General features: G+C 41.9%; 1 protein-coding gene across 1 annotated transcript in view; it reads right to left on the bottom strand.

Annotated features, from left to right (window-relative positions):
- LOC139223603 (nck-associated protein 5-like) overlaps positions 1 to 23249 on the bottom strand; it is a 103683-nt gene that overhangs the window by 20832 nt on the left and 59602 nt on the right. Inside the window, exons 5-11 of the mRNA XM_070855573.1 lie at positions 17063 to 17153; positions 13004 to 13183; positions 9832 to 9900; positions 8014 to 8052; positions 7669 to 7788; positions 1569 to 1673; positions 268 to 456 (exon numbers count right to left, since the gene is read on the bottom strand). Coding sequence (XP_070711674.1) covers positions 268 to 456; positions 1569 to 1673; positions 7669 to 7788; positions 8014 to 8052; positions 9832 to 9900; positions 13004 to 13183; positions 17063 to 17153 — 793 coding nt within the window. The remainder of the gene's footprint in view (positions 1 to 267; positions 457 to 1568; positions 1674 to 7668; positions 7789 to 8013; positions 8053 to 9831; positions 9901 to 13003; positions 13184 to 17062; positions 17154 to 23249) is intronic.

Here is a 23249-nt window from a genome sequence, read left to right on the forward strand (position 1 = left end):
GTTACATTTATTTCAGCACAGAGATTCAGAGATTTTATGTGTATGAGTGTTGTTGTTACATCATCATCCTTAAATATGAAAACAAATAGTTTCTAAATTGTCTTAAGGGCATTTACCTCCATTTGGACTCTTAATCAGCACACTTTAAATTGAAGTCTTAAAAGAAAGACAGGAAGAAAGTACCTCTAACAGGGATTTTAATGGGTTACTGTACTACTTGGTACTGTTTTGTGGATTTAGTGTCATTATAGAGCAAGGGGGGTTTACCATTTTCCCACAGGAGCGTCCATCATTCCAGGTGTATGAGCCACTGGAGAATTCACTGCATGCACTTGACAGGGACAACTCACTACTGCTACAGCTGCTGCGTGGGTATATAGGCGCTGGCGCTGTCAGACTTAGCTGGCTCAGACACTTGGCCACAGGGAGACCTGCCTTTCCATTCAACTGAAACTCCTATGAGATAGAGAAAAGAGACATGACATTTTAGTGAAATCAGTTGTATAGCATCATTTATACTGTTGCCTACAGGCTTCTGAGGTAGGGAGTTTAATCTAGAGACGCTGGGATAAAGAAGATCACTTGGAAATAAGACAATCCTGGTGTGGTTTAGCTGCATGTTTAACTGTCCACAATGACGATCACTGCCAGCTATGGTTCATCTAGGTCACAAATTAAGTCATTCTTATGTACTTTTCTTTTAATCTTAAGCAAAGTGTATAGGGTTAAGATTTTTTCTTTTCTTTAGCTGCAAAAAATTAGTGACAATACATCAAGAGTATTTGATGTTAGTTGTTGGGTAGTGTGGCATATCTAATTGCTATTTTGCTGTTAATTTTGTGATGAAAGATACTTAATAAACACTTGACAGAGCAATCAAAATATCAATCACATTTCCATGTGCAGTCATTACGAAACAACAGATGTTTCTCCAATTAGCATCACACTGTAGAGAGTTTGACTGTACAATTAAATAATTCTTTATACGAGATGAGAAATAAGATATGTTCACATCACAGTTTCTATTTTACTAATCTCATAGTGCCACTTGGGTGTATCATCTAATGTAACCTATTTAAGGAGGTGTGGTACTTTTGCGCAATTAGATAAGAATAATGATCTATCATTCACATCTTGGTTATTATAATTTAATTTTCCAAATCTCCTGCTCTCAAAACACACATTAGACTTTATCAGGTGGCATCTCAGAGGGGTAAAAGGGTGAAAGAATGGAGAGAAGTCATCTTCAGCCCTTAATGCATAATACATAAGATGACTAATGTACCACAGTGTCCTATGGAGTCATTTTTACTGACGGGGAGTTTCAATCGATGGTTTTCTGGTAATATGACAAGGATTTATTCCTCTTAGTGCCGAGTGATACTGCCAGCTCTTCCTGCTGAGAGCAGAAGTGGGGTCACGGCTTCAGATAGTTAGGTCTGTATTTTAATATCTTGTAATGATTTCTTGAGGGGGGTGGGGAGGCGGTTTTGCTACCTGGGCAATTCATATTGCTGAAAATAAAAAAAAAATTACATTGCCTTCTGCATGTTTCCCATTAGGCTTACATTAGAGGGAGAGTCCGTATTCCTGGAAAGCAAGAAGGCCTTGCTTCTCTCTGGCTCCAGTAGCAAATCTGCCGCAGATAGATCCATGATCCGAGAGTGGAGTTTCTGAAAGGCAAAAGTAAGGACACACCAGAGTGATTTTTGACTTCAGGGATTTCAAGAAATTAAAATGATCCTTGGTGTACGATCTGAGATTAAAAAAACAGCACAATAGTAGGGAGATTCTATTTTCCCTCCCAGCAACATATCAATACACTGTTCATTCAAATTTTCATCAAGTTTAATACCTGAAATATTACAGTGATTTATTACAGTAAAAAATGCATGCAAAAAAACTAAAATTAAATACAATTAAATCTAAATTTGTTTTCCAACATCTCAAAAAGCTGTAGAGTAGGTTGAGGCTGAGCAGTATTTTGCCAGCCTGCAAGTGCCCATCAGATTCTCTCCACTGGCGCCACGCAGAGCCCCGATTCGTACTCCTCGCTCAAAGTCATTAATGTCATCGGCCGGAAAAAAATGAATGTGAATAGGAAATAATTGCATCAGGGAGTATGGGATTCCTTTGATTTTTTTTTTTTAATTTATATGCTAGTCTGCAGTCTCTTCTGTTATTTAACTCTTGCGCTTAAGAGGGAAGGATACAAAACCAAATACATTTCCACATATTAATCTCAAAACTTAATTACACTGGGTTCCCTGTGCTCAAATTAGCTTAAACTGGAAATATGCTGGAACAAAACACTTGATCTTATGCTGCATGTCCTGCCAAGGGTAAAACTAATGCTCACTCAGGGAGTATATGTAAATACACATGTGTGTATTTCTGTGCTCTGATATATTCCAGTCTTAGTTTCTACTGTTAAAATGAAATGCACTTTTGTGGTTACCTGCCGTAGAAAATTATCCATCAAGAAAATTGCATGTTATAAAAGTGAAAGTCACCTTCAGATGATGGAAATAGAGCTTTGGAAACCAACTGCACAAATTGTTTATCAATGCCATAAACATTTTAAAATAAAAACCGGCAGACTCATCCTCAATTTGGTTGCATTCCATAAAACTCTTTTCTGACAGTTTGTATTGACTTTTTCTGTGCTGCTGAAAAACATCCTGGTGTTTTTCACAGCACAGAGCATTTTGGTGTGGAGAAAAAGAAAGAACACAGCTCCTACTGATACCAAAACTAAACAGCTTCTTTTGTCTCTTAACAACAAACAGCCTGCATCATGTCGCCTGTGGCCAAAACAACACACATCCTACGTTTCATCCAAAGGAAAATGCTTCTTTTTGTATTAGTGCGGGCTTGTGAATAAGCTTTCAAAGAGACTGACTTTTCACCTTCAGCGACTAGGTGGTAATGGTGCCATGGAAACGGATCGATGCCCACTTTGAATGCTTTTTTCAGCACAGAGATAAGGAAAAGTTTACTATTTTTAGCATTTATGTAACATCAAGCTCTGCAACATCTTTAAAAGCGGGTTTGATTTGTTTCAAAGGCAGTTAAGCTGTGGAATATCTCTCAGCTTTTACTTTTTTTAAAAAAAAAAGGTAAAAACTATAAATTAAAACTTGTTTTCTTGACCTGAAGAGTCATAAGATAACTCTGATTTAGTGCTACATAAATACAATTGACTTGACTCTTCCAGATTTGGGCTGTTAAAATGTTTCCAACTTATAAATGACTACAAACAAAATGTACCTATTCAGTTTTTTGTAAAGCTTCATGGTAGTTATGCTTTCAGAGCTGAAAACCTGTTTAAGCTGGATCAGTGCCATTTTAGTTTTTAGCTTCACTAGCATGGATTCAAAGTGCCAGATGGCTTCTCGTCCCAGTTTAAAAGTCATGAAATTGAAATTTTTCGCAGCTTTGATGCCGCATTGCTGGCCCTCCTTGCTACCCACTTGGGGAGGGAGTGGCTGAGGTGTCACGGGATTCTCTGATCTTATCGTAGGGTGCTGGATTTCACCTCCTCAGCATCCTCATCAAGGATTCAGTCAATAGTGTCACAGGGTCACGGGGGAAGATAGTTGAAAGAAACGGTAGATGACAAGGCCGCGTGTACATGTCTGGAATTTTTCAAGGTACAAGGCCAAGATCAAAGTTGAAAATGTTAATTGTAAAATATCCATTAATGCATGCGAGACTGTCGGCAAATCTGACCTTTCCTTAACTATTAGTTAACATCTGGATTAATTACATTTGTCTGGAAGCCAATGGAGAAGTTTCGTGTGTCATACTGAAGAAAAAGAGGCTCCATTCTTTTGTTCTTTGTTGTTTTCGTCTTGACAGTGACCATATTTCAAGATAATGAATATCGGCCCAGAATAGCAGCAATAGGCAGCTTCCAAACAAATACATCAGTATTGGCACCCGCTGTCAAAAACTCATCGGTTGAACAGCGCAGCGGCACACACACACACACACACACATACACACACACATACACACAACGGCAGGTAGACAAGGACAGACAGACAGCCACACACACATAAATTCATACACACACCCGCTGGTATGGATGATGCTCACCTGCCTGACCTGATCTATATGTCTGACTCATCACAAAGACGTTTCCTAAAGCTCCGGCTGCACACTGCTCAACTCCACCAAGAAATGAGACAAAGGCTCAGCTGTAATATGAAAAGTAATATGACAAGACTGAAGTGAGATATATGGAGCAATTTTTCAAAACGGTCATTCAATATCTCAAAAGCGGCACCATTAATTTCCCACTATTCTTGAGATGTGGGCATAATTTGTTTACGTTCCAAACTTTTCTGCACAGAAAGCTGCAGCCGATGGCCGCGGCAGCAGCACGTTCGACTATGCAAACTGCAAAACTGCATGAGCAGTAATGAGGTCATGGCGTTTATACTGTGTCCTTGGGACCCTGTAATCGCTTTGGAAACGGCAAGCATTGGTCCCAGTAATGGGCGACTCAATTGCCAATTGCCTGTCATATGTCATAAGCAGCATGCAGTGAGTGGCTGGGACTGCACACCACTTATTTTCAAGTGAGAAAACAACCATCAGTGTTTTTTTTTTTTCCTTTTCTTTTTAATGCGAGATTTTCTGAAATTAATACGCGGCAATTTTTAAATCATACCAATTCAGCTGAAGGCAGAGAAGGTGCACTACTGGTGTGGTTACCATCAAAAGCTTTATGGGTCTTTATCAGAGAAACTGGAGATGCCCATGGGGAACTAGAGAACGTTTAATTACTGATAAGCAAAAGGTCCAGAGCTAGATGGGAAATAGTACACTCATATGGGTGATTAAGTCTCCCTCTGCTTGGGGCTCCAGGAGAGAAAAGAAATTAAAGCTTGCACCAGTCATTTCCATACTTTCATTAGAAATTCGACCAATGGGATGTGAAAACACATTTGCAGTTACAAATGGGCATAAGGTTGGTTTAAGAAGGCACACTGAAGTTTATAAAAGCGTGATGAATAATGCACCTTTGACTCTAGCGTCTTTTAGAAGAAATAAAAATAACATACATTCAACTATCAATATTCTTTTCAGGTTTACCCTGGAGGAGCTGCTTTTTTCAGCCCTGAGTGGTGTTTGCAGGTCTGCCTCTCAGGCTTACATGGCCCCAACAACCTCCACCGTGAAGGTAGAGCAGCCTGCACTGTATGTAGGTTGAGAGGTGAAAGCTAATAGCAAAAAAGCCCCTCACTGCACTAATTGTTGCTGCTTTTGCCTTCAGCACACAATTATCATCATAATTATGAGCACATCAACATTTTTTGACATTCCTCTTTTTACATCTATAGCACTGAAGCTGTTAATCGTTAATCTCTCAATATGAAAATCAACCTGAAACTAAAATAGCACGTCAGGCAATAACGAGAATTTTGAAAAGAAAAACAATCTTGGAAGATATTGTCAGAAGTTCCTGTGACGAGCATCGACACGTGCAGACGTTTTTAACAGCTCGCCCACACATGAGCTGAACCAGGACACGCAGAACCTCCAAAGCAGCGTCACCACATTATGATTAATTCTAACACTGAATCACCAGTTGATGGAGAGAATGTCATTAAGTGATGAGCAGGCAGGCAAATAATTATCCAGTGGGAAAGCCTAGTCATTTAAAGGCTTCACGTCATTGTTTGACGCTGTATGTGTCAAAATTGGACGCGCACACACAGACCACGAGTCGACATCAAATCAAGTGATGTCCTCTGCATATTCATTTCAGCAGAATCATGTGAAAAAAAAAAAGGGACAGAACACACTGCACAGAGTCTGGGCCTTAATTCAAGTCCCCAGCTAGATCGCACCTCTTGGTCCCCACAGTGGTTTCATCAATATCCCTCTTCAAGCCTTTTATATTGCAGTTTCACTTGACAATGTTCCTGCCTGTCCAATAATGGTGGTGGAGGTAGCTGGAAGTGAGGGAGAGCTTTACAGCACACCCAGATCCATATTATTTCTCTCTCCTCCTTCCTTTTTTTTTTTAACTCCATTTATCTTCCATTTCTGCCTCTTCTTATTTTGCCCTTAGTTTTTCACGTCTCCCTCCTTGTCGCCTCGGCGTCCATGCCTCTCCGCTATCTCATCTCCCTCCATTTTCACCCTCCCGTCCGTCCCTTCTTATCTACCCTTGCTTGCCTTCTCTCTTTTCATCCTCTCCTCTGTCTCTCTTCTCCTCTCGTCTGGACGGACTGACAGCTCCCTTCGCCTATCTTCTCTTTTGGCAGCATACTTTTTTTCATATTGACAGCATGGAGCCCCGCGGCAATTTGCACAATTATGTGAAACCCTACTTTCCAAACTGACCTTATTGCCCTGCAATGCTAGATCAGCGCTGACAATGGACAGGTAAAGCATGCAGTCGCAGTCTGTCTGTCTCATAATTACACCGTAAAAATTGAGCCGGAATGGACACACAGACACTTTTCAGCAAATTGGTGTTTTCCAAGGGACCGGAAAGATGAACTGAGGCAATGCCAAGCCACCCCAAATAAGAAAATGTAGGGTTTGTGGAAAAGATAAGTACAGTGGTCATTGTCTGTCGGGTAGAGAAGGGAGACTAGATGGTTGCTAGTTCATATCTTTGTTTTTTTGTGGGATGTGAAGGAGACAAGTCATCCCTTCATGTAGCAGATTATCGCTCGAGCACTGCACAGATGATTGGAGGCAGAAAATTACTGAATATTATTCTAACTTGTGGGGGCGGTATTAGTTTTGAGGGGTTACTAGGAGAGATGCTGAGTTTTTGGGTAGAAATGTGCCTGAAGAAGGTTTGATAAATAGTTTTTCGGTGTTTATTGCACCATAGTCATTAGTGAATATGCGATTCTTCAACTTGAAACCATAAAAACAAAAACATTAATCCTGCGTATTCTGTATGCACCTCAGACTGAACTAGACACACTAAACAAACCACAACAAGTTTTATTCTGTGCTTTCAGGCCCCCCCCCCCCCCCCCCCCCTTTTTACATTTGCTTCAAAACACAAAAACAGACTAAAAAGGAGCCTCTAAGAGAAACATTTTGATAAAGACTGACATAAATGATTTTTTTTTTTTTGATTTGTATTGTGAATCAAAGTATTTACAGTCTACTTCGCTGCCTTTATCTCCAACTGAGACCCAAGAGCAGTTGAATAACAACCCAAATAAAAAAAAACAACTTCAAATGCATGAGAATAAGCGCTTGGTCTTGTTTACCGGAGGAGCTACTGCTTCCTTTGGAAGCTGGCTGAGTGCAGGGGAGGCTGAGTGAGCAGGCTTACAGGAGTACGGATATGTGCTATGGATAACCACAACATCTGTATATCATAGGTCTAGTACTGCTATTTAGCTCAGTGATTATTTCAAGTTCAAACTAGCCTTTACAGTACCTTTCCTAAGTGATCTCACCGACAAGAACATACAATTTGTTCCTATAAGTTTTCTATTCAGGTAAGTGGTGCTATGTTAGGATGCTTATTATATCTGCATTCACAGCAGCATTTCTTTCTTTTTTACAACTCCACAGATCCACAGATGATGCTTTTTTCAGATAAATGTGTTTGCAGAAATTGGTGGAGGCTTTGTTAGAGTCAGCGGATGGTATTATCTGGCTGTATTTCTGCCTTCCTACCTGGAGCAGCAGGTCGGAGGCAGGCTTGATCCGCTGCTGGAACAAAACGCTCAGCGCCCGATTCTGCTGTTCGAGGTCGAAAACTCGAGTTCGCAGCTTCAGACATTCCTCTCTCAGGTCCTGAGTGAGAAGCAACGCAGGCAGAGTGAAGAAAATGCTCACACATTTACGTAATGGTTAGTCTATGAGAGTTATAAAAATATCTTCATCAACATGCATCAAATGTATCATGAATCAAATAATACAAGAGTTGACAATTTTGATGGGTTATTCAATAGAGGTAATGCTGTTAAAAGTAATCTGGGATGAGGAGCAAAATGGTTTCCATGGAAATAAGAAACAAACCTTCTGGGTGAGAAGCGCCTGCACAACTTGATTGGCAACCTTAAACAGACAGAGACAGTAAGAAAACCATTACTGAATGTAATTTGGCTGCTTCAGCCCAGTCTTTTTCTCTTTTACATGTTTGACTCACACTTCCTAAAGGTGTTACTGACAGCTCCGGGCTGATGTAGAAGCACAGGCGTCTGGGCTTTTGTCTCGCAGTGGCCACCTCAGCCCACAACAGAGACGGAGAAGCTGCTCCGATTACTGTCCATTGATTGCTCATTAATACTGTGTGAAGCCACATCGGCTCCTTTGAGTGCACTCACTCTCGTTTATTGAATGAGGAGAGATGGGAGTAAATATGGTGAAATGAGCCCTGCTTCTGGAACCGCGAGTTACCGATCTGCCAAGTGATCACACAAGACCTGACTTAATGGTCTCGGCACAGAGTTTGATCTGATTACAGACTGTGTGTGACTTTGACACAAGTAATTAAACTGCAAATGAGCTTGACCACCCACTAAAATTTAAAGCAGCAGCTGGTGTAACATAAAAAATAATCACCCCTTCTGTTACAGAGCTAACTTTGTGCTTTCTGCTGTTGTTATGTGCAGTCGTTGGAGAGGCGCACACAGCCTCCATCATCAAAACGGGATCATTACTGAGCCTTTCTTCCACAAAAGTCAACCACATAGGAAAATAGTTGACAAGTAAACACAACAAAGCCGAGTTGAGCCATATTAATGAGGGCAGGGAAGCAGAAAGGAGACTCTAACTCTAACACAGCTGCAGCACAACATTTTCACCCTCCCTTTTTTTTTTTATCACTGTTTTCATCCTCTCCCTCACCTTTTCCTCCACCCCTCTCTCTCTCTCTCTCTCCAGTCTTTCCTCTTTGATTCCTCCATTGTCTCTCGACCGTCTTTGCTGCCCTCCAGCAGATCTGCTCAGTCTGCTCAGCCTGTTGGTTCCCGGACAAACTGGGCAACTTGTCCCTGCTGGACGTATTTTCCCGTAGCAGTGCTTCCCTCCCACCCTGGAGTGCTGGAGTGATTCAGCAAGCAGGCACTGCCAAGAGCCGGGCTGGTTTATTCCCCTCATGTGGCTCCCTTAACAGCACTTACCAGCACCAGGCTCTCACAAATAACCAGGGGGCACACAAGTGCCATTGTTATGTAAACCAATTCTTTAGCAACACCAGTTCATCTCAGGTTAAGGTTATTTAACAACTTGCATTTTAGACCATTTATTACAAAATTAACGCTGGATGCAAATAATAATAAGCTGTTTTGACCTTTGAAAATAGCTATGATGGTGGTGCATTTGCGTCCTCTGCTATTATAAGCATCAACAAAAGGCCCTCTGACATTTAAGCCTGCTTAATCGTACATGAGTTAGAAACGCATGAAAAATAACAAGCACCCTGGCCTCGCCATGAAAGTTTGTTTAACAAAAATCAGACTTTAGTCGGGTAAAGTTTGGTTTAGCTTAGCGCAGCTGAAACATGCTAGCCTCTTTATTAAAGTGAGAGATGAGAGATTCAAGTGCCCGGAATATGTGAGACACTGTTTTCTTAATTAATTGTTAATATCAACAATTCACCCCCGCCCACCTCAATATGCGGTTCAAGTAAATTGCCAACCTGTGGGACGCACATTGTGCTTCACGGGAACTCATTAAAACCATAATCTTAAACTCAACAATACCATTCATCCTGTTCACACGGAGTCAAAACAAACCCATGAACTTTTCAAGGTAAATAAAACATTTGGCATGTGATATGGTGCCCTTGAATGTGCCTCGGAGTGGGACAAGATAAACAAGGTCTGCACTCACCTCGTCCAGACAGCGTTCATACTGTTCCCTCTGGCTCTCGTTCTCCGAGGCCAAGGCAGAGTTCCGATCCTGCAAAGAACAACACACACACACACACACACACACGGAGTCAGACATGTTCATGTTCAATACTGAACAAATCTCGCAGTGACTGTACATTTGATGCAACAAAACAAAAGCGATGGAGAAGGAAGTTGCAATCAAGCCAAGCTGAAGCTAAGAGGAGAGCTGCTCCACAAAGGTCAGATGCCAACGCGGAACCCAGATGGCTGATAAAAAATTTACAAACTACCACAGAGAAAAAGGTCAAGGGGATGGAAGTTATGATGGTGAACTTTTGGGCGGCAGCTAGCCATTTGGAGTTTGCACCTAATAAGAATATCTCCTCCACTTGCCAAGTGATGAGGCGGCGCCCTATTGATCTCTGGGAGTTTCCAATTTGTCAGAGGCAGGCAGCATATTAGAAGCTGTCAGCCGCTTTGCTTCTTTCGCCCTCTGCCCTTTAGTAGAACTACAAATCCCTTGATGAGAACATGGGAAACATAATTACAACCCAAAACATTCCAATTATGCCATCTAAGAAGAAACACTGTCTAATTAAAGCCCCCAAGCTTAGAACATGGTTACGGGTGCAAATGTAATGAATGATCAACGTAATTAAAGAAAGTTTGTGTGTCTTATTTGTTGGTTTTCCAATGGAATTTCTATTTTAGGAGATATCTTTAACCAGGGAAATCCTTTGTCATCTTATTGATCATTGTTTAATATTAAAACTTGCCCATGGACCATTTACCTGTCATGAATTGTGTAAAGAAAATCTGGATTAAATCTATTTTTCTTGTGCGAGAGCAACTAAAAAGCGTCCCTTTTTAATATGTGCTGATTCAGTCAGCACTGCAGCAACTGAAGAGCTCTAGAGTACCATGAAGTATTATCTGACTCTCCAGGTCATAGTTGCAAGATGCAGCTTAAGTGGTATTTTGTTACCTCAGCAGTCACATCACTTTTATTTCTCCTTTATTGCTCAGCGAAGCTCGAGCCCTTAAATGTTGAAATGAGAATCCCAATGTCATTTGGATTAGCGGCCCGTTTTTTACGACAACACACGCCGCAACATTGTTCTCTAAGTGCAGTCTTATAGTTGTGTGAATGGAAAAGCCTAAAATAAACTGTTCTTTTGGCTCCAAATGCTACATAGAGAGACGTGCATGTGACGCTTGCGTAGGAGATTGGCCACAAGCACGGCACGAAGTCAGTTCAGGAACAAAGAAACAGAGAAATGCTGTGTAGTGTCAAAGCTATAATGGATTATGTTGCTCTTTTCAAGCTTGTGGAAGTTGTTAGCATACTGTGCAGGAGTGACTGGCAGTGAGGGAACGGCGAAGGGAGGCCCAGGTAAGATATCTTAGAAGAGGGGAATCCTTTGCAAGTGACATTAACTCTTAAAACACTTTTCCTGGTTTTCAGTATAAACACACAGTTTATGACGCTCTGTCAGACTTGCAGAAATACTATAAAATTGGTTATTGGGAACTAGAGGGTGCAGATGATGTCACTCAAACCATATAATCACATTCTGAATTGGTATACTACTGTGTGTACCAACACTGTAACCTATTATTATAATACCATAATATACTAACATCAGTGATGAACGAGAAGTGGTTGCTTAAACTCTGGTTTGGTCTCCACCGACTCCTCCCCAAAAATACCTGATTCTTTAGCAGCCAAATGTTCCTTTTCCTTCATCAGTAAGCTGCTACTTTTGTCTGTCTGCCGTTGGTGCAGAAGTGGGCAGAAGTGTGGCTGCTTGAAAACCAAAACAATGAACTAAAAGAGGCTAAAATGCTGCGTTGAGCTGAGGGGAACTGTAGCGTTTTGTTGATAGTTCTTAGCGGGTTTATCAATATGCGCAGCACATCCTCATCCTCTTTGGACACCTGAGTCATTTTAGCTCTCTTCACTTGACATGTAATAAGACCATCAGGCATTTCTTCCAAAGTCTGGGTGTATTCATTTCAGCCCAGCGCCTACCTGTTAATGAACAGTATCAGTTGGAGAAATAAGAGCCGGGCAGCGCTTACTTAGCGTCAGTGGGGTTTATGCACAATGCTAGGCAGTGATGTATTGCCTCAGTTTTGTTCTTGCTGCTTTGGCCGGCGGTGCATCCATCACCCGCGCAGCAGAATGGAATAAAATGGCAGATAACTTTTGATAAAGCCACTTAAAATGTAATGTTTGGGTAATGCACTTCATCAGATGGATCACCAGGACAGGTTGACCATACTTCCTGCCAGTCTTGGAAGATAACTTCCAGCTGAGGAGCAACAGGCAATTACTTTCCACTTTGCTGTAATTAGGGGCTATTTTCTATCAGGCAGGCTTTGGTGTAATTTTGGCAAAAAAAGACAGAATACACTCTGAGAACTCCTGTTCTTTTTGCCCCTTTCCCTCTTTATGTCTGATCCAATGCTTTATTTCTAACAGACTTTCTTGTTCCAGGTGCTTTAGTTCCTTGTTAGATGGAGATGGAGATGTCAGGCAGCTTCTTGAACACTGGCATCATTTGCTTAATTATCTATTTTTGTGAGGCAAAAGACCGTGCGTCACACACTCCTTCCACCACATCAAGAACATGGAGCCACTTAAGAACGAGTTGGTAAGACTGGTGGCTTAATTTAATTAAGTCTGAGTGTTTTAATTGCTGAAGAGATCTGAGAGGATGTGTGTCCGGTGGCTTCAGTAAGAAAAAATAATCAGCATGGATCACTGCAGCTGCACTCCCGTCTTGGCTGCAGCTCGGGGCTCGTGGTGGAGAACAGCTCAAATCCCTGCGCGCAGAGGAAAACAAACCGAGGCTGGAGTACGGCCCGAGGCCCCCCCGGCGACTCTCATAGGATGACTTTGCTCTCCGAACGGAGCAGACTAGAGAATTTGATGAGCTGTCATGCTTTCAGACACAACCGGGCAAGGACTCTGACAACTGGCAGACAGGCTGGCCACAAAGGATAGCCAGGGGTTGCTGGAAGTGTGGATGCGAAGAAGAATGAAGAGGCAGGAATGAAGAAGAACAAAGGAGAGCAAAGGTAGGTAGAGAGGATGGAAACAAAGGGAAAGTAGAAGCATTTAAAGATAGGGAGAGAAAAGCAAAGCGCGGGGGTGAAGTAGTTACCTCCAGGGCCTTGAGGCGCTCCAGAAGGGACTTGGTTTTGTCTTTGTCCTCTTCTGCTTGGCTGGCATCGGGATCGGCGTTCGGCGGCAACCCGGTGTCTGGCTCCGTTTGAGTCGCCAGCGGGGAGCCATTCTCATCGGGGCCGTCCTGCTGCTTCTGCACTTCCTCCGAGAGTTTATCCTGATGCACAGACAACAAGACGGGGTTAGACGGAGAGGGCAAAAAAAGAAAAAGAAAGAAGAAAAGAAGAAAATGAAGGAAAAATTTGGCAAGCAAAAACCTGAGCAGACGGCAAGAAAAGAAGAAAGCGCTGAAAAGTGAGGTATGACAAATGTTTCAGGGCAGGATGTAAAGCGGGTAAGGAGCCGTGAAAGACAAAAATCTGAGGGAAGGAGAAAGTGATAGGGGAGAGAAGAAAGGGGAGAGGATCAGATGGGCAGACGGGACAACAGGGAGGCAGCTTCGACAACAGAGCTCCAAAACATCCCCTAATCCCTAATCATGTTTCACTTGTTTTCCAAAGAGTGCAAGTGACCTTGAGGGCTCTCATCCTGTCTGTATTATGGGGATCGTCCTCTCTCCCTCACTGTGTATCTGTCTCTCTCTGCCTTTGACGACCACTCTCAGTCCCTTCGCCAGCTATCTTTCCTCCATCTCTTTTGTCTTTGCGGTTTTTCTTTTTTTTTTTTGGCATCTGCCCTAATTAACTACTGTTAATAATTAGCTACTAATTAGGCAATGTCTGGCTAGCACCAACCTGCAGACAGAAAACACAATGAGCTCTCCAACACACTCAAGAAATTATTATCAAGAAATTATTCATCTTATCCAAGGCACGCTCTCTCACCGAACATTTCGTCTCCATACCGGTATATAGTGAAACAAAAGCATCTCCTGAGCTGAAACTGTTGATAGTTAATTAATCTAAAGTCATTTTCAAAGCAAAAAAGACAAACATTTACTTGCTCCAGCTTCTCAAATGGGAATATGAGTTTTCTATCAGCGTGAATTAAATATATTTGGGTTAGTGGCTGTTGATATGTGAAAAAAAGCCATTTCAGGTCGTCACCTTCGGGGCTCGGATGATGAGCACCCTTCACTGTTTTCTGCATTTTATGAACTAAACTAGTGGCCATGACCACTTTTCACAGGTTGGATGTGTTTATGATTGTGATAGTAGTTGCTCTAAAAAGTGATTTTCTCCTCTAAAACTCTCAAGATTGTTTCATCTGAATGGCTGTGAGAGGCCCGAGGAGGTACAGCTATGCAGTACTACACAAGAAAAGAGCAGAGATTAGAGAAAAGTCAGAATAAAGAGGAAATGAAAAGAAGATGATGGACATTTTCTGGCATTTTACAGTTGAGACTAGTTCTCCCCAACCTTTTAACTGGTGACTCATTAAAATAAAGCAGAACCGGCTTGTCATAGGTTGACTATTTTGATGTGCTTCAAGCAGTTCATTTTCTCCGCCAAAGCCCCAGATTGTTTCACTTGAATAACCTTTAGCGGCCCGAGGATGTGAAACTTTTCCACTAACATACGGAGGAAAAATACACAAAAGTTTGAGAAAATTCGGTAAAATTTGAGCAGAAGAATTCATTCGATTTTGTTTTAGATTACATATGTTTTTTTTTTCTAATGTTGGGGCGAGAAAAAACAAGTAATCTGAAAATCTGAGTTAATGGTTGTCAGATTCTATATGACGGACCTGTGATTTAGCTTTTAATTAAGAGTCAATTAAATGTCAGTTACAGAAATCATTTGTTCCATCTGGATTGTGTCATTCACTTACAATTACCCTCTACTAATATAAGTATTATTATACCCTATAGCCATTTCTACAGTGGGATTCAGCTGACTGGTGTGCTGTGAATGATAGCTGTTCCTCCATTCAGGTATTTAGAGACATTCAGTTGTTGGAATGTGATATATCACTGTGCACATACATTACATTTTTCATTCCCAGCAGAGCTTTGACAGATAATTGCCAAACCTGAAGGTACCTATGGTTAATGTGCTGGACACAGTTGAGGTTAGCAACATTAATGGAGTCTTTTATATATCCAAATGCAGCAGAGACCAGGCTACTCTCTCCAATAGGAACTGGAAATAATGTCCTTGAGTGCATTTTGTTTTCAGCTTGATCCAATCTCCTCTAAACGTATATTAGGTTTTCAATCTTGCTTGATTCCATCAGACAATTGTACTCGAGGCAATACTTTAAAGTCACGGTTTTGAGTTTGCTTTTGTTTGCCAGGGCTAGCCTGTGAAGTCTGCGGTTTGCTTTGAGAGACTGCTCATCAGACGGCGTTAAAGGGCTCGGTAATAATCTCCACAGAGAGAGTCTGGTGTGGGAGAGGGGAGGGAACCTTGTCCCTCTCGCTGCCCTTTCAAGTTATTGAGTTTGTCTGCTGAATACACAGAATACGGCTGCAGTGAGAACACATCGCTGCGTAGGATTTTGTGGGTGTTCGGTTATACAGCAACTGGGAATAACATAATAAGCCTCCAAGTTTATTCTCTTTGACCATATCTGGTCATGTCTGAACATTGGAGTAGGGGATGTGTACTTACAGTTCAGTACAGTGCAGTAAAAATTGTATCATCACAGCACAGTCTGCACCTCTTAAAATAATAATGACATTTTATAGCTGAGAGAATATCTTTGTAAAGACAATTAAATGTGATGATCATGTTTTTCCATAAAAGATTATGTGATCACCATCTTAGGTTGGCATGCTAACATTTGCTAACTAGAACTAAAGAGGAAGTACCACAGTACACTGATGCTAATCATTAGTTTTGCCTTCCCCAGGCTACTGCTGCTGCTGGCATGGCTAAAAACTAGCTTGGAAATGATATTAGAGTTTTAAGGTTAACTGAAAAATAAAAAATGCTTTAGGAATGTTGTTAAAGTTGCTTACAAACTTTAATTTACAACTAATTTATAACTAAAATGAATTTATCCTGTAATGAATGTTGGAATAACTGGCATGGGTAAATAAGAAATATCCTCTGAAAAGTTTCATTGATTTGCACTCTCTATCAGCCCTAGCATTTGTGGCGGGGAATCCTGGAGACGATTGCTCTCTATGCACAGATAATTCTTGCATATTGACATACTGTATTCACATCACATTTATTTCACAAGAAGGGGCGATCTAGTAATAATTCCATTATAAAGCTTTTGCACCTCAGGCCAATTTACAGCATCAGTCTATTATCATGGCTCCTAAAACCATGTTTCACAATCTTCTCGTACTCACTGGAAAGTAAAGCAGCTGGCACTTAATCTTGCCGCGCTCGTTTTTATTCTGGCCACTTTTATTTGCACTCGTGATTCAAAGATGGGTTTTTTTGCATCTATTTCTGTCTTTTATGCACGGTGATGAATGCATGTAGTCATTTATAAGGACACTCTTTTTATTGCACACTTGCTGAATTAGTGATGCCCTTTTCCTCTGTTCCCTGGAGGCATTTTGTTCTCGTCTCAGCTGCTGGACATTTTAGACAATAATATGGTCACTGCTTCATGCACACTAAAGCGATCATATAAGCAACATGCAGCATACATTTTTCACACATCTTTTTTTTTTTTTTTGTTCAGACATGGCAGCAAATTACATCACACTGATGATAAACAGACTGAGGCAAGAGTATTTCAGCGCTGCAACGCCGCTTAAATTTTGGAGTGTGACCTCAAAGGTAACTCTATGTTTTAGAAATACGCAGTATTACTTATTCCTTCTGCCTCTTTACTCAATCCCTATTGAGTCTGCTATTTCTATCATGCAACAGGTCAAAATGAACGCTTTCACCTTGGTTCTGTCAAGCTTTACTCGACTCTTTGGATGTCTACGGATTTGGATAATATTTACTTGCATCACTACAAGTAAATAGACAACATGACTACATACCATAAGTGAACTTTTAGGTTCTTTTAGACAATTTTGCCATGTGATAATTCTGCTGGAGCTTGGAGGGTTTTAGTGTAGTCTCTCTCTAGACACCCCCTGTCATTTTACTCTCAGTTATGAGCCAAAGTGATGGTGCTTTACCTTGTAGGCCTTCATGATGTCCACCGTGTCCACGGCAGTCTGCTCCAGGACACCCTGATTCTGCAGCAGAGACCGCACCGTCTCTTCCATCCTGCACGCAGAACACATGCCATCGTATTAAGTGAGGTATCATGTTAAGCTAAACATGAAAATGGAAGTCAAGGAGAACGTAATGTGCCAGAGTCTTCTTAGATTTTGCAGAACTTTTGGCGGTAAACACAGCACAACACATAACCCTCTTAAGGTCATCATCATGGTTTTTATCTGTAAAGTCTGGAATTCTGCAGAAGAAACTTTTCTCCCTCTCTTTTGCTGTGCTACTCAAAGAGTAATGGAAGCCAATGGCACTTAATCTTTAAGTCCAGTTTAATTTGGAGTACTTTGGAAGTCCTAAAATAACAAAATAAAATATGTGGATTATTCTGAATTGCCAGGACAGTGTTTCTTGAAACTTGCAGCAGTTTCAGGCAGCCAGAGCTTCTCCGGCCTGTTGCTCCAAGGTGTAACCCTGGCGCCAAGGTCCAGATGTGCCTTATTTTCAATCTTCACTGTAGAATTGCCAGAATGAATCTGCCCTGCGACCTCAAGGTTACTTCGGGTTAAAATGTCTAAAATGATGTGGTGCCAGAGCCATCGGCTGCCTCTAAGTGATGAGTAGACTCAAAGGTACCACTGCACACATCTGAAATGGGATCTATTTTCAAGCTGTTTCATAAGATGTTTGTTGTTTGCAATGGATCATTGCATCCTCGCTTGTGTTTTTTTTTTTTACACTTTCCATCCGCATGCACGCACAAACAGACTCACAAATGAGCCCACAATGAAAATAAAAAGAGAATGGGTCTGATTCTGTGCCAGAGACACAAGATGGATGAGTGGTATTTTTCTGGACCGAATCCCAACGTCTGCTCAGTTCACTATGCACGGAACACTCTGTCCAAATGACTAGATTGAGTACAAAATGTGCAAACATAGTACTTACTGACTTATTGTGTGTGATTTTGAAGGCGTGTGTCTGTGCGGGGCTGCATGTGTGTCTGCTGATGGCTTGAATTAAATGCAGTCGCAGCAGCAAACACCGAGCGAGCGGCTTTGACCTTCAAGGCCCGGTCCGCTCAAAACAATCTGCGCTTCTATTTTGTGCTGCTAACACTGCAAGCTGCATGCAAAACAGGTGCCGAAAAAGTGCATATAAAAAAGCCTCCTCCTATTTCCATCTGAATAACAGCCACATGCCATCTGCGTCCCTCGTGTTGGGTGAACTTCCACCCTACATACATTCACTGTAATAAAAAAAATGGACCAGCACTGCACCTGATAAGCTACATATGATGATCTGGGACCCAGCTGGGATCATGTAAACTGAAATGAGTCATCTGAATTTCATGACACTGTCTTTCTTCTTCTACTGGTTTGATTCGTGGTCAAGTTAAACAAGACAAAGGAAAGATTCACACAGCAAAGTTGAAACGGGCAGTCATGGTTTTTAGGGTCTGTCACATATCATTCGCATTAGCAAAAACTGTCACTTTGTTTCCTCTCCAGTCCTAAACCCATGACTTATGTACTTGTCAGTGTGACAGAGAGACACTTTCTTCCTCTCATGTCTGTCTGTTAAAGATGGAGCTGTGACAAGCAACTGGTGAGCTTAGCTTAGCGTAAAGACTGGAAACAGGGGGAAACATCTAGCCTGGCTCTGTGGAAGAATGGCAGTGACAACGCTCACTAACGAATAATGTTACATCTTGTTTGTTAAATCCAGAACTTTTCCTTCCACCAGCACACTAAAAACCAAAAAAAGAACTACATTGGTGACACAGCATTTCTGTGTTTTTGTTAAGTTTCAAGAATGGACAATTTGCAAGATATTTTTAGTGTCTGAATTATAGATATCCAACTTCATTATATTCACACCAACTGTTGTCCATATGTTTTATACATGCTTTGATATATAATAATTTCCTGGTAGTTCTCCACTCATCGGCCCCGGCTGTTGTAAGGCAGTGGGTGAGAATGAGCACAGGCAGGCAGGGCAGGGGAGGATGGTGCTAGCCACACCATCTGTCCAGGCTGAGCCATAAAGCCGGCTGTAATCAGGCCGCTAGCTGTTGAGTGAACAGTCGAAGAGGCAGGCAGGCAGGCAGGCGGGCAGAACTGGTGGCAGACTGCTCCAGTTCCTGCTTTAAATGCTGGCCTTAATCAGCACAACCTATAGAGCAAAGACGACGTGACACAGACAGCTTTGGCGTCCGGAGACGCTGACACTGGGTCAAGGACTAGCTGACAGGAATGATCAGCATGGAAAGCAGGGGTTGTTCTTGGGCTGAGGGGATTTGGGCGGCTGACCACCAACAGATAGAGCCACAGTTTGCTCCTCTTGTGTATTATAATGACATTCAAGTCAAAGAGCTGAGCATTCATTTTTTGAAAGGGAGGTAAATCCCTTGTCTTTCAAAAACTCAGCAGGTCATTTAACAACAGCTATCTCTAGTTTGAAGGAATTCCCAGAGACCTCTGAGACTCTTCTGGCAAGTTGGTTGCAATCAGAGAAGACTACAGGAAGTCACTGTGCCTGGCCAAGACATAGCCTTACATACAACCATCTGAAAATTACAGTGAATGAATTTACCTTTGTGGTTTTGTACTGAGAAGTGAGACATTTTAAAAGTTATTTTAATGAATAACAGATCTTTAGCTCTGTGACGGGAAAGAGTTGTGTACAAGACACGCTTTTAGTGGTTTATTATCACTTTCTCCCTTATGGGACTTGTTTGGAAAAGTAACTTATTGGCCTCCTGTTGACTGTTTTGTCGATTTGATCCACAAAAAAATCTGAAACAAGCTGCCAGCACATTAAAAGTGAGACGCGTGCCTGATAAATCTGTAAAGACGGGAGTTTTAAAATTAAACCTGAAATGAGAAATGGAAATATCATCAGGCAAGCCAACAGATGGACTCAAAATTATTCTAATGCAGCATGAATGAAAACATGTGCCGGATGAGCCAGGTAAACAATTAATGGAAAATGTAATGAATGATATCAGCTTTTGCTGTTGTCACTGTACGCAGGCATACCTGCAGAACTTCCACACAAACTTCCCAGCATGCTCATTCTGGCTGCCAAAACTTCAATGACCTTCGCATTACAGAGTGGCAGGATGATAAGAAACACTTTGATGCCTTGGTCTGCCTGTTTCCTCATGTTTTGGCTGGAGGAGGAGGAAAGGGGGAAGCAAGGAGGGGTCTGGATGTGGTGCTTTGGCTGATCTACGGCATTCTTGCACACCTGAAAGAGGCCCTTTATGCTGCTACACAGACCCCTCAGCTGCCTCGCTTTCCATACTGCTTCCATTTCAAAGTTTCCTGTCGCAGACGGCACAGACGTGTGGCATCTCACTGGACAGATTTTGTTGCTTTTGATGGCAGGGACTGAGCACAGAGAGACTTTGAAGTTCAGTGGTGGTGCTGAGGGACTGGACATAAAGACTAGGACCATTTGGAAGTAAGATTTATCCTATCCTGGACAAAAATGCAACATCAACAGCAAAATAGTTCATCCATATCCACAGATATAATATTTCTGGCTCTGTAGTAAAGTATGCTCTTATGTCTTGGATAAAGAATTCTGCCTGAACTACTAGTTATCATCTCATTTTCCTTGGCAACTCATGCAGAGCAACAACACAAATAAGAAAGCTTTGGACTATTACCCCACAGTAATCACTATTGATGCTGCACTGATTACGCCAACAGAGTCCTTATAATGATATTTAACAGCTCTTCTTTTCAATCAAAGCCCCAATAATTCAAACAAATTTCCACAAGAGTTAATTATGAAGTAACTGATTCCAAAAGCATACAGAAGTACATTTAAATAATTAAATCTGTGCTGCCAAAGCAGTAAATCCTCAGAACAGCAAGGGAAGAAGTGTCCAGCAAAACATCCCATTAAATAAACAGTGTAATTTGTCATTACTGTAAATTCAGCTACCTAAACCGTATTTATATGTGAGAGAGAGTCTGCTAAATGCTTTATGATGGATGGAATATAATTCTCAGATGACAGAGCATTACTTTACATAAAAAAAAAAATTGTCTTGCTCAGTGTAATAGTGTGATTAATCTAAAAGTGCTTGGCAACGACCTATTGAAAACATCATTCAGGGATGGAGAGAGGGACAGAAGGACGAGTGTGTGTGTGTGTGTGTGTTTCAAAGGTGCATATGTGGAGGCGAAAGCAAATTCTGACTTTCTTGACCCTCACACCACACATGCTGAATTTCAAGCGTGGCGTCCGTCAGCCGTCCAGGAAATACAATTAAGGGTCCAATCAATTTTCAGCCTGAGGTCTGACAGTCCTCGTGACGACACACCCCTCCGCTTCTTGCAAAAACACACACAGGATACACACACATGATCGCGGTCTGCCGAGGGCTTTGATGTGACGGCGAGCCATGGAGGTGAACAAAGTGATGCATCATCAGAACACACAGGGGCAATTAGAGGTGAAATGTGGTGTTTCGTCTCACGCTGAGTGGCTGACAAACCTGCAGTTAACATATGAAAAACTTCCTCCCTCTTCTTCTTCTTCTTTAACGTTTAGCTGTCAAGTCACAATGACATCAAGACTTCAAACGAAGGAGCGTTATATTCAGAAGTCTTCCTTTCCATTGAAACTGCAGAGGCTCTAACCTTCAATGACAAATTCCTTCACAGACCCATAAATGATCAAAGGACTCCAAAATCTGACAATGTTAGCTTGAAACTTACCCCATCTTGACTTTTTCTCCATTTTTGGCAGCACCATTTTTTCTGAAAAAAGCCAAAAACACCGCGCAGACATCCCTGAGCTCCATATGTAGAGAGATCCAACCAGCACTCCCCTCTCACTGCGCTATAAAATGACCCAGACACTATTGCTGAAATGTGGGTCTCTCGGCTAAAATAGGCCATGCAGTCATCATATAAGCCTGAGTGCTTTTCGCTCAATCGACAGACAGCATGGACAGTCCCGTGGCCGGGTTACCGAGTCAGCCTGACGGCAGATCTCCCGTTCTCATTTCCTACTTGCCGTGTCTCCAGTGTGTCATTATCCGACAGTGGGCCTGTGCAAAGACAGTGATCTGGCAGGCAAAGACTTTCCCATATGTCCCATGTTAAGCCCTCTCCAAAGGAGAAGGGCCCCTGCTGAGAGGCAAGCAGGCCGGTAGTCTCGGATCAGACGGAAATCAGGGATGGACTTGCAGGGATGAAGTACAACCAAGGACAGGGATCCCCCTGTTTTGTCAGCCAGTGTGTGTGTGCATTTGTGTGTGTGTGTGTGTGTGTGTAGTCACTGTGGGTCTTCACTGGTGATTAAGAGGCTTTGGCTTCACTAAAATCAACACTTTCCGTGCAAGAAAAGCTAACACAGAGGCTGCATGCCAGGACACTCGCTGCATGATCAGAAATCTCTGCGTGCCATCTCATATTTCTTGCTTGCCTTTCGAGCTATCTTCTCTCCAAATGTGCCAGTGATTATTAACACAGTTTTAGAAGCTCGTTTGTTTATTTTAGTAATCACTCTCCATCCAATGACCGCCTGCATCTTTACATGTTTCACAGCTCGGACCAAGCAGGAGGTGCCGATCCCCCCTGCCATGGTTGGATAGTTGAGCTGCCAGCATTACTTGGCAGCAGCATATTAGCTACACTGTGTCTATATTCTGAATAAAAAAATGAAAGTCTGGCCTTTTGTACACACTTTTCTGCTTTGTTTTGCTTCCTTTATCACAAAAAAAATGAGGAGACTCAAGGATAACATCATAAAACCCATGATAACTTGTTTAAGCTTCTGCATAATGTGGGATTTAACATACTGTAAGAGTTATTAAGATCAGAGTAAAAATAACTGAAACAGACAAACACAATCCTCTTAATATTTCACCTCAACCATAGAGAAGCTTCAACGTGCCAAATGTTAGAAAGTGCCAGAGATCAGTGGGGATGCTTCAGCTTTTCTATATCTGACTCTGTTCGCACTCTCACTTTATCGGTGCTGTCAGAGGGTCAGGTTGACCGAGACCCTGTAATCAGATTTGACCAGTGAACGATTGGAAAATCCTAAAGCTGCTGAAATGATAGGGAGAACAATCACCTGGTTGTGCGTCTGAATCGAGGCCATCGAGGGTCCTCGCGTGACTGCTGC

Source organism: Pempheris klunzingeri, chromosome 24 (assembly GCF_042242105.1).
Source record: "Pempheris klunzingeri isolate RE-2024b chromosome 24, fPemKlu1.hap1, whole genome shotgun sequence".
NCBI classification, from domain to species: domain Eukaryota; kingdom Metazoa; phylum Chordata; class Actinopteri; order Acropomatiformes; family Pempheridae; genus Pempheris; species Pempheris klunzingeri.